Source organism: Leucoraja erinacea, chromosome 12, assembly GCF_028641065.1.
Source record: "Leucoraja erinacea ecotype New England chromosome 12, Leri_hhj_1, whole genome shotgun sequence".
Taxonomy (NCBI): Eukaryota; Metazoa; Chordata; class Chondrichthyes; order Rajiformes; family Rajidae; genus Leucoraja; species Leucoraja erinaceus.
In genome coordinates this window covers 21594108-21606208 of record NC_073388.1, presented here as the reverse complement: position 1 = coordinate 21606208, position 12101 = coordinate 21594108, and the positions used below count along the sequence as shown (strand labels likewise).

General features: G+C 35.6%; 1 protein-coding gene across 1 annotated transcript in view; it reads left to right on the top strand.

Moving 5' to 3' along the window:
• LOC129702153 (exocyst complex component 1-like) overlaps positions 1-12101 on the top strand; it is a 41882-nt gene that overhangs the window by 29764 nt on the left and 17 nt on the right. The window contains exons 12-18 of the mRNA XM_055643766.1: positions 1377-1484; positions 2132-2214; positions 3336-3579; positions 6286-6469; positions 8496-8695; positions 10153-10347; positions 11216-12101. The exon at positions 11216-12101 is cut by the window's right edge and continues 17 nt beyond it. Coding sequence (XP_055499741.1) covers positions 1377-1484; positions 2132-2214; positions 3336-3579; positions 6286-6469; positions 8496-8695; positions 10153-10347; positions 11216-11368 — 1167 coding nt within the window. The 3' untranslated portion in view covers positions 11369-12101. The remainder of the gene's footprint in view (positions 1-1376; positions 1485-2131; positions 2215-3335; positions 3580-6285; positions 6470-8495; positions 8696-10152; positions 10348-11215) is intronic.

The following is a 12101-nucleotide window of genomic DNA, read 5'->3' as shown; positions in this document are numbered from 1 at the left end:
CTTGTCACTGTAGCTTCCTTCAAACGTTCCCTAAATATTTTCCCATTTGTGCTCCATCATAAGAAGACAGTACATTATGGAATCCTGTGGACTACCCCTGCCTGTATCTTCTATCTTCTACTATTCCTGATTCCAACCCAAACCAATTCTACATTACTATCCAATGCTCAACAACATGATTCAACAACATTCTAGAACCTTTCTTAATGAATAACACAATCCCCCTCTTTGCACTTTTGGCACGTTCTTTTAAAATGTTGTGTATTTTTACATTGAGTACTCATTCCTGGTTATCCTGCAAATGTATCTTTGTAATAGTTATTCAATCATACTCATAGATTCCTATCTGTACTGTCCACTGTCTCCTCGGGCGGAATTGTTGTTTACTTCTTTACCTTGTTCACCTTTATCGCTTTTTTTCCTGGATCAGATAACCATCAAAACATGCTTTCACAGCTATGTATCTTTCATCAATGATTCATACGACTCAGATTTATTACATACATTTCATCCTTCATGATCCACTCACAGTTGCACATCTTCAAGACATTCAGTGGTTATCAAATCATTGTTCTTGCTGGATCTTGAAGTCCAGACTCAGCATCAATTGCCAGCAGGAGTTTGCTCTGAACCTTTCTCTCATACACAGACTCATTCTTTCTCAGAGCCTTCATGGTCCATTGTTTTATTTCATTCTTTGTCCCATCCTTTATATAACTAAATAATCTTTCTTCACCTTTCAGCTCTCAAGGATTATACACTTCGATGGATATTCCTTGCCCATCACTTTGCTCTCTATTCATCTTCTTTTCAATCTCACCTCTTGCTATGTTCTCACTTTGTGTTCTGACCTTCCCAAAATGCTCAGTTCTTAGCAGACAGCTCAGCTTCATTCCTCCTTGTTCCCATCTTAAAATCCTCTGAGCTTGGTGTGATGTTCGACAACTCTGCTGCTATGTTTGTGTTGTTTCTTTGCCCAAGAGCTCAAGCTTTCACAACAAACTTGTATTGAAGGGCCCGAAGGACCGAATGGCCTACTCCTGCACCTGTTGTCTATTGATGCCCAAAGTTGTCTGGACTACACTGCCACCCTTGGCCACATATAAAATGCTGTATACTTTTAGATGCCATTTTAACTTCAGGTATCCAAAATGAGTTAGTGCCACGTACATTCTGTCTCGCTCAAGCTTGCACTCGCGCACACGCTATGCGCACATACTTCCAAATTCTTAGCAATTTCTACTTTTTAATTTAAGTTATAGAAATCTTTGGTTAATTATCCGTGTCCATTATCTGTGAAAATTATAGTAAGAGAATAATGAGGATGTGACTTTTATGCTTTGTTTTATTACTATGATGTTTTCATTTGTATAAAGATTATAGATCAAGTTCTGGCAGAATTGGAACCCATATGCATTGCAGAGGAAGAGTTTGTCACCAGATTTTTTATATTAGTGGAAGACACATACAGTGAAACACCACAGGTTTTGTAGTAATCTATATATTTTCAAATTCTTTTTAACTTGGGTGTTTAAATGGTAAATGTTTTAAGTTTTCAAGTAATAAAACCTTTAAAATTTGCTTGCTTCAATACTATTACAAAACATTTTATAATCTAAAAAACATTTTTTTCAAGAAAAATGTGATTTTGAGTGCTTTAAATGTTAACAATGGTAGTTAATCTCCCGTTTTCAGTTTAAAATACTGTATGGGTATATTAACCGTACATTTTTGTATGTGTTCAATGTCCTTTTTGGCACTGAATGTTACTTTAAATTACCTTTAACTCAAAGTTACTTAAAATATCTGTTATTCGTACCTACCTGCTTCATGATCAAGTCAAGTCAAAAATAATGTTTACCACCAAACTGAAAAGCTGCTCATTGATGGGTTCATTACTGATGTAGGCTGTTTTGTTCCTGGGTCTTAAACCCAAATTACATAATTTAACGTTGCTGAATAATAAACTAAAAGTTAGATTCATATTTAAAAGTTCTTGAGTAGCTTCATATACCAATTGGAAAGTAATACTGGATAGCTTGTGATCATTATTTCAATATGAGAGTGTTTCTAAATGGTAGCAAACATTGTTTGAAAGCTTTTAAATTAAATATAGTTATTTTTATTCCAGTTGGTGGGAAGTAAAAGTGATCTTGTGGCTGCGATTAACCAAGACTCAATAGAGAAAGTACGGATTCATCAGAGTACTCCTGAGTATGTAACATGTATCATAATTATTATGTCAGTTATCATTTGCCATGATCTGTTTTCCTTTTTATACCTATTTGTCCATTTATTAGATAGGCAATTGAATTGAGATCAAATAATATTTCAGGACATACCTGCACCAATCTTTAGTAATAAAATTATACATTTTTTAATTCCAATGGATAAGCAACTTTTAAATTAACAAATATCTGTTGTAAGGAAATAGTTTTACTGCTGGTGCTCTGAAAGCCACCTTCATAAAAATACATTTTACTGCAGATGTTACAATGTAAAATAAATGGAAGGTCTAATTTGATTTCTGAGTTGAACTCTCATTTAATATCTCTAATATCATGTAATATTTCAGATTTATCAATCAATTAGCACAAAATCATAAAAATTGTAACAATTTCAAGTAAGGTTTTTCCACTTACGTACCATATCAATACAGCTTCAGGTGGCATTGAATTCCTTGCTGAAATATATAGTATAATATATCCGTTTCAAGTACCACAAACGTCATTGTCTGTGGAAGAATGAGTAAATGTTGTCTTTTTGATCCAAAAGATTAGGACATTAAGTTCAAGGCAAGAAACTTGAGCACAAAATCTAGGTTTTAGAGTTGCTATGTTATTAGTGGACAAAGTATTCTGAGTTCCATTTGTTTTTGCAAATTGCTGTAAAAGATTCCTTGTCATGATGTGAAAAGAACTGTAGACTTGGACCCATGCCTTGGCCGGCATTTATCCCTCACCAGGATCCACCAACAAAGAAAAGATTATTTGACCTTTTGTTTCGTTGCAGTTTGTTGGACATTGCTGCATCTCCTTGCATTGAATTTCAAAAAAAAAAAACTTCATTTCCTGTGAAGCACTCAAAGGTATCCAGATCTTGTGCATGCATCCCATGAATACAAATACAGTGCATGTTCAAAAAAAAAGAATTTGTATCCCCATTAATATGTGTTATTTCAATATCACTCTTGAATGACTAATTGTACACCCGCACCTGATTAATTTTCCATTGCATTAATACTGTATTTCCGAACCTTTCATGCCAATGTTATACATATTTTAAATTAAATGCAAAATATTTGTACCATGTTTTTTACTACATTTTTCTATTAGACAGGAAGATCTTGGAATAAGTAATAAACGAAAAATAATGAATGAAATCTTCAGTACTCTTGAACTAGATCTAAGAGGCTTTGTAAACCTATGTGATAAGATCAACCCATCTAATACCCTGCATCTACTGGTAATAGTGAGCCAATGTGCACTCTCAGCCCAAGATGCTGACTCTCCTCCTTTCATCAAATCTACATTTGGAAATATTCTTGTGCATGTCAAACGCAACTTCGACAAATGCATTGTAAGTAATTGATATTTTGGTCTGGACTTTTAATGGTGCTTATTAAAAGAAGTTAATGGTAACCAAGTCAACTAAAAAGGTAACTTGCTGATGTTTTCTATTTCTTTATAGCATTGTTTAAATTTTGTTTAGAAAACTTGAATTCGTATGTTGCTGTTTATGGTCTTGCATCTTATCAAATGTTTTTTCAACTGATGAAGTACTCTTGTAATAACAAACAAAGCATGCTCTGAAAAATAGCAAAATGTTATTGATCAGATGTGATCTGGTTTTAAGATATTGAATAAAAATTTACTATTTTCCGAGACACAGGAGATAAATTTCCAGCTCTTTAAAATAATGTTCACTTGCAAATTTATCATAATGGGTCTTGTTTTAACATTCTGCCTGAAAGATGACAGCTGACAGGGTCCCTGACATTGCAGCAATCCTTCACTTCTGATTGAAAACTGAGGAAGATTTGTGCCCTGTTGTGATAAATCCCATGTCCCAATGGGTGATTCAAGCCAAAATGATGCACTTTAACTTCTGAAGTATTTATTCAGAACCACCATCGCAATAGAATATCCCATTCCCTATTAAATGATTGATATTAAAGTTAAACTTCCTGTTCATTGGCTTCTGTTGTATTTGTGAAGTTTAATATTGTATTTATTTATTCCAGTGGTCAATAAAACTCCATTTTAGTACATCTAATTTAATACTTGAACATTCATAGTTAAAAAAAATTTTTTTTTCAATAAAATTTGGCCTAATTAAGTTAAACCAGCATACTTCAGCGTATATATTGGTCGGGTTTTAAGAATATACTTGTGATAAGAAGGACTTGTATGATTTTAACAAACTCATAACATCAAGATCAAAATATTGAAGATTCAATAAACATAAAATTAAAACACGAAATGAGAGCAATTTTCTGCTGCAGAAGAGAGAAACGGGAATAACATTTCAGATTGATGACCTTTCATCTGAAACAGCAAAAGTTTAAAAATAGGTTTTAAGTTATAGCAAAAGAGGTGTCAAAATGATAGATCTGAATAAGGGTAGCTTAGTTTGAAGAGGTGGAAATAAGAGGACACATATGAGAACAGGAATTAATTATTAGCTGCTAAATTATTTCAACACTGTTCGAACAGAAAATGTATTTGATTAATTTTCTTTTTTCTGTACTTTACATCTTGTTTAATTTATTGTATTTGCATTTCCATAAAAAATCGAATGTGGAAATGACATGGATGTTCAGGCAGGATGTGCCTAGTTTCATTCGGGCAGCATGTACTTTATAGTTTTATGTTCTACATACAAGGATGATGGCCAATTCTAAGATGTTATTTGGCAATAAAAATGATTCCTAATGTGAGCACAGAAACGGGGAAATATGGGGCTGTATGGGGATAACAAAGCACTGGAAAATGCAGAGGGGATTATGAACAGAGGAAGCAAAAAAGTCATAATCAATCTTTAAGTCATCAGCTTGGCTATAACTAGAATATGGTGTTATGCTCTGGGCATAACGAAGGAAAGAGGAGAATACCTTGAAATGCTGGATTAATTCCAGGGATGTGTGGATTACCTGATAAATTGGAATTGTTTTCCTTGTGGAAGGAAGAGATTATAATGAGATTCGATGAAAACATTTAAAATCATGAGGGCTCAACATGAATAGATATAAAGAAGGTGTTCTCAGCTGCAGATAAATCAAAAACCAAATGGCATCAAATAAAGTTGAATGACAAACTAAACAAAGATGGCATAAATACTTAGTGAATGAGCAAAATCTGACACCCACTACCAGCGGTAGAAGTCGAGGGAAGTTGTATTGTAATTTGAATGAACATTAGATAGATACATGGATGGGGACAACATTGCAGGAATACTAGGAGGTCAAGTCAAGAGAGTTATTGTCATGTGTCCCAGATGGGACAATGAAATTCTTGCTTGCTGCAGCACAACAAAGTATTGTAAGTATAAATACAGAACGGTTCAGTGTGTCTATATAGCATAGACCATATACATATACACATAAATAAACAGATAAAGTGCAATAGGCTGTTATAGTTTAGAGTTTGTTTGATGGCAAATTTAATAGCCTGATGGCTGTGTGGAAGAAGCGGTTCCTGAACCTGGATGTACCAGATTTCAGGCTCCTGTATCTTCTACCTGATGGTAGCGGAGAGATTAGTGCGTGGCCAGGATGGTATGTGTCCTTGATGATGTTGACGGCCTTTTTAAGGCAGCGACTGCGATAGATGCCTTCGATGGTGGGGAGGTCAAAGCCGAGGATGGACTGGACAATGGTCACAACTTTCTGCATTCTTTTCCGTTCCTGGACGCTCAAGTTGCCGAACCAAGACACGATGCAACCAGTCAGCAAAATCTGACACCCACTAGCAGCGGTAGAAGTCGAGGAAAGTTGAAATGTCATTTGAATGAACATTGGATAGGTACATGGACGGGGACAACATTGCAGGGATAAATTAGGAGAAGACATGGAGCAGGTATTGTTTGCTTTGCTTCTTAGATTTGGATAAACTGGAAAACTGATTGACATAAAAAACAGACATACGTTGCAGTAATAGAAGATGGTCTTGTGATAAATGTGCATAGTTGGAAAGGGAACTAACTGAGAAAGCTACTTGTGAATTTACTGTAAGTAGACTTTTTTAACTCTTGCACAGCTCCCCTAATTTATTTATTTTTATTTAGTCTGGTTTGTGCAAACAAATAGAAGAAGCTAAGGTCCCAAAGAAGACCAAAATTGGTATTCTGCCATTTGTTATTGGATTTGAGGAGTTCTTAACTGTTGCTGAAACCATCTTTAAGAATGCTGAGCGAAGAGGTGACCTGGATAAAGCCTACAATAAAATAATTGCAGCAGTCTTCACCAGCAGTAAGTAAATATTTCCTAGGAAGAGTGGAAACAGATAAACTTCACTCCAGTTGTGGTGCCTACCGACATAAAATTCTTTAAATATATAGAGTGTCCAACTCATTTATTTTGGCTAAATCCTAAAAATGCATTTGTGTTTATCATGTTGGGGGGGAGGGGGGAGTTATACCCTACACCTCAGGCTATTTCAGGTGATTATTATGAAAAAAAAACACAATGTTGATTACAGTGATGCTAAAATAAGAGTGCATTCCTACATATAAATGGATTATGTGAATGCTATCATCTTTAATCGCAGGTATGACATTCTGTGGAAAAGCCAATATTATAAAGAACCTCTTTCATAAAATTGATTAGTTATTCAAATTTAGTTGTGATTAAAGTAAAGTGCAAGGTTTATCAAGGGAGATAACTTTTGTGAAATAACTTTTTTTCCAAATTAGATCGGTGCTTTTAAAAGGATGACAATAGAGGGCTGCATAGAAAAATAGGTGTAGGAGTTGGCCATTCAGCCCTTTCCTGCATTGCCATTCAATATGATCATGGCTGATCATCTAAAATCAGTACCCCATTCCTGTTTTCCCCCAAATCTCTTGATTCCTTTAACCCCGTGAGCTAAATCTATCTAGGTAGGTATAGAAACATAGAAAATAGGCGCAGGAGCAGAGGAGTGGACAAAAACCAGAGATGAAAAGGAGACAAAAAGCTGTGAGATAAAGGAAGAAGAAGCGTGAATTGTGAGGCCAGTGGAAGCAATGTTAGTCGAAGGGTAAAATGCGGTGGGAAAGTGAGCCCCACCTGGTGGGGAGCCAGGTGTGGCACAGATAGGGGAAGAGGGAGAATAAAAAACGGGGGGATTTTGTTGGTTAGTTACCTAAAATTGGTGAATTCACTGTTCAAATCGATGGGTTGTAAACTATCCAAGTGGCATGAACCCAAATGGTTCTGTTTCGTCCAGTTCATCGCCTAGCCATGTCTTTCAGATATGCTGCTTGACCCGCTGAGATTCCAGCACATTGTGTCATTGATATGCATATTGATATATTGAGAACCTAATTTATACACATACATTAAAAATCAATTTTTACATATCAGAATAAGCTTCTTACATTTCGGTATGTGGAATCCTTTACTTATCCATTTCTTATAAACAACCCTATCATTTTAGCCTTCCACATTCCACCCTACCAGCCGTCACATACAACAGATAATCCTCCGACATTTTCGCAACCTCCAACGGGATCCCACCACTGGCCACATCTTCCCATCTCCTCCCCTTTTGGCATTCCGCAGAGAACGCTCCCTCCCTGGTCAATTCGTCCCTTCCTCCCAAACCACCCCCTCCCCTGATACTTTCCCTTGCAGCCGCAGGAAATGTTACACTTGTCACTTTACCTCCCCCCCCCGACTCCACCTAAGGGCCTAAGGTGCGGCAAAGGTTCACCTGCACCTCCTTCAACCTCACCTATTGACCTATTGCATCTGCTGCTCCAGGTGTCATTTGCTCTACATCGGTGAGACCAAGAGAAGGCTTGGCGATCTCTTCGCCCAACACCTCCGGTCAGTTTGCAATAACCAACCTGATTTCCCGGTGGCTCAGCACTTAAACTCCCCCTCCCATTCTGAATCCGACCGAATTCCACTGCAAATTGGAGGAGCAGCACCTCGTATTTTATTTGGGTAGTTTACACCCAGCAGTATGAACATTGACTTCTCCAATTTCAGGTAGTCCTTGCTTTTTCCCTCTTTCCCCTCCTCTTCCCAGCTCTCCCACAGCCCGCTGTCTCCTCCTCTTTCTTTCTTCTTCCCGCCCCCACATCAGTCTGAAGAAGGGTCTCGACCCGAAACGTCACCTATTCCTTCGTTCCATAGATGCTGCCTAACACGCTGAATTTCCCCAGCATTTTTGTCTACCTATCATATTAGCCTAATCTCTTGTCTTTTAAAATAAAAAAGCCCTTCAGATATAATCAGAATGTTATTTAAACCAGTAATCTTATTCTAATATTTTGTTTTGTATTCCAAGTTGAAAACATTGCCTTAATGAATTTGAAGATTCCTCCAGATGTTGTTATAATGGAGAATTTTCACCAAATCTACTGCTTCCTCTCCGAAATGAAGATCAACAGTCTTGAAGATAGAAAAAAGGACGCCCACCAACAATACTCAGAACACCTTAACCTCTATGTTACTAAATATCTGGGACAGCCATTGGAGAAACTAAATGTCCGTAACTCAATTGTATATCTCTTTATTTATTAATGAAAACATGTTTTAGTTTTAATTATTTTAGTAGCGACAAGTAGTGAGATCAAAATTCAAGTCTGATATCTGCTGCAAATGTTCCACAGACGGCCTGGCAGCTGTAGACTTTGAGCTTCCCCTTTCAAAAAATACTTTGCTTTACAGTTTTCGATGGCACATAATAATGTGCAATTCATTCCAGAAACTTAAGAAGTGAACTTCATTAATCATATTATTATTAATATTTTTATACCTCCTTTCATGCTGATTTCTGATATGACAATACAGAGATGAGGATAAATAAAGATATGGTCTCAAAATGATGTATGCCCTTATTCTTCTGCAGTCCTCAGTTTTTCTCAGATACCAAGTAGCCTGCCAAAGCAGCAGTTGTTTCCTTTGTCACCCTTCCTCATGGCTCCATACCATAAAACAAGGGAGATTTAAATCCTAAAATGTCTCCATTGACTTATTGCAATAATCTATATCATGCAGCTCTGCTAATGAGGCAACATCGTGAAAAACACCATGTTATGATCAGGTGGATATGCCATCATAATTTTAAGACGTGCAATGCAGCGAAAGGTACACCAAACATGCACTGGGAGTAGTATTTCTATAAAACTTGTGTTGTCAAGATGATTTTCATTCTTGGAAGCATTGCAATCTGCATTAAAATATGCAGGCACTGTTATCGAAATAAACAAAGGGCAAGTTCTTTAGACTGTTAAAATCATAGAACACGGTAAGTCATTATGTGTAGGAAGGAACTGCTGATGCTGGTTTAAAACAAAGATAGACACAATAAGCTGGAGTAACTACAGGTTAGAGAGCATCTCTGGAGAAAAGGAAGAGATGACATTTCAGGTTAAGACTCTTAAGACTGAGAGTTGGGAAAGAGGAATGTGAGATATAGACGGTGATATAGAGAGATATGGGACAAATTAATGAAATATGTCATTAAATCCAAAGAGCTAGTGTAGTCAGTCAGCTAATGTTTTCTTTGAACTCAATTACATTTGTACACTGTTTACTCATTTACCATGACACCCTTTTCTGGCAAAATCTATTAATATCTTTGTTCTAAAATATTTAATTTGCATCCGTGTGCCTATCAGATTTTGGTTCTGTTTGGTTGCACCATGTGACAAAACTGAATGGCTGTTTCAAAAGGAAATTCAATAATCTTCAAGTGTTGAATATGAAATGGGTTGTGCTTCATACTCTTTAGCCCCTATATTCTGAAATATTTTAATTATTTGGAGCAGGCCCACAACTCTGTCGCATCTAAACATTTACATTAGATTAGCATAATATGAACAGATAAAATCTTCTCGTAATATTTGTTAAATTCTCCAATATACTTCAATGTTGAGTATTTTGATAGTTTTGAATTTCTGGTATTGATCATATTTTGGATATGTATTTTTAATCTACAGATCTTCTTTGATGGTGTCAAGACTCGGATTGCACAGGGAGTGAAAGAGGATGAAATAAGCTATCAACTGGTATTTAGCAAACAAGAATTAAGGAAGGTGATTGAAAAATATCAAGGTAAAGAGGTGAAGAAGGCACTGGAAACCCTCTACAAAAAAGTTCTAAAGCATCTGAGTGAAGAAGGAAACTTGTTACAGGTAATGAGGATAAATCAAAATTGAATTGCAGCAACAGCTAAATAATGCAATGTTGGATAATTGTTGAGCTTTTAAACAGAATTTCTAGAACTATTAAAACTAAAATGTATAATAGCATTAAAAAAATAATTTCTCACATGATATTTATTCCTGTCCTCTGGGTCATAGAATTTTTGTTCTATTGTCAACATTATGCTCTTTAGTTTTCTATTTCAAACTCAAACCATTCCAAATCAAGTGCAAGGACATAAACTACATTTAAAGTTCAATATTTTTTTAATTTACTGCATTGCAAATTTTAAGACGGATGGAAGAAAAATGCTCCATGAAACAGAGTGATGCAAAAATGTCACAAAGGGAGTGCACAAGGATATTTAAACATTTGCACATTTTTTTAAATACTGATTTTATTTTTTAAACTTATTTCAACTGATACATTTTATTCTGCTTTCAAGTTGGTTAGAAAACCTGTTTTATCCAAGAACATTTAAATTTATGAACATTGGGGTAAGATTTCAGCTTTAGGAACTGGATGCAAATTGCATCGGATTTTAAATGTTTGGAGAATTGTTCAGGCACAATTCACAGAAACTGCATTGCCAATTAACGTGTTTTTTTTGTAGGCTTTGACTTATTGTATTTTAATTGATGTTGGTTTTATCAATTTAAGATGCACTACATTGAACACATAATTTAGGTGCTTATTCCTTATCCTTTTTACTTTCTTTTTCATCATATAGAATCAATGATACTTTTGAATTCTGACAATAAAAACACCTTTGTGCACTGTCATTGAAACCATCTTTTAATTTATTTATAACAGTATTTCCAAAGGAATCAGTATAATTAAACATAATTTATTTTGCAGGTGGTATGGTGCACAATGCAAGGAGAATTTGTTCATCAGTACAAGCAGTTTGAAGAAATGATTGCTCGATGCTACCCTGGCTCTGGCATAACCATGAACTTTAGTATAGAGGATATTCTACAGTATTTTTTGGATATAACGAAGTCAAACTGACAGCAAACTGATTGGTATTTAAACATCAACTAAAATGTATATATTTCCAGTTCTCAGAATCTGTATCTTTCGCTTATATGTCAAGTTAGGTAACATTTTAAGGTTAAGCATAAATTTGTAGTTAAGACATTATATTTCTAAAGAATACCAGTCTATAATTATTTTAACTTTTTTTTTTACTGGTTATAACAGGCCTGGGGTTGGGACATAAAGCTGAAGGTTTCTATAGGAACATGTTTAAAAGTGCCTGGGCATTATATCGCAGGGAGATGAAATAAGGGAGAAGACCAGGAACTACTGCTCTCTATTACAACACACAGCATAGCTGAAGGATATGAAATCCACCTGACTTGAATCATGAGCTCCCAAAATGATGTTTTCTTTCTCGATATGTAGGAGCAGGCCCCTTTATTAATCAGCCTTCCTACCTTTGTTTCACTGAATATGACAACTGATTCAATTTAATTTCCACTAATTCCAGCTACATACCCCAAAACTTGTTCCTTGAAGTAAGTCTCCCTTACATCACAAATGTTAATTTTTCCTCTCCCTGATCTTGAAGTAGACGGCAGCACCTGGGTTGTTCAATATATGCTTTAACCTCAGTATGAAGAGACACATAGGGCACCAGCCAGCGTGTCATCTATGTATTGTTAAAAAATCTTGAACCTCGCTGATACTTTTTTAAATTATCATTCCAGATTTTACAGTTTCAAATGTATTTGTTAAATAA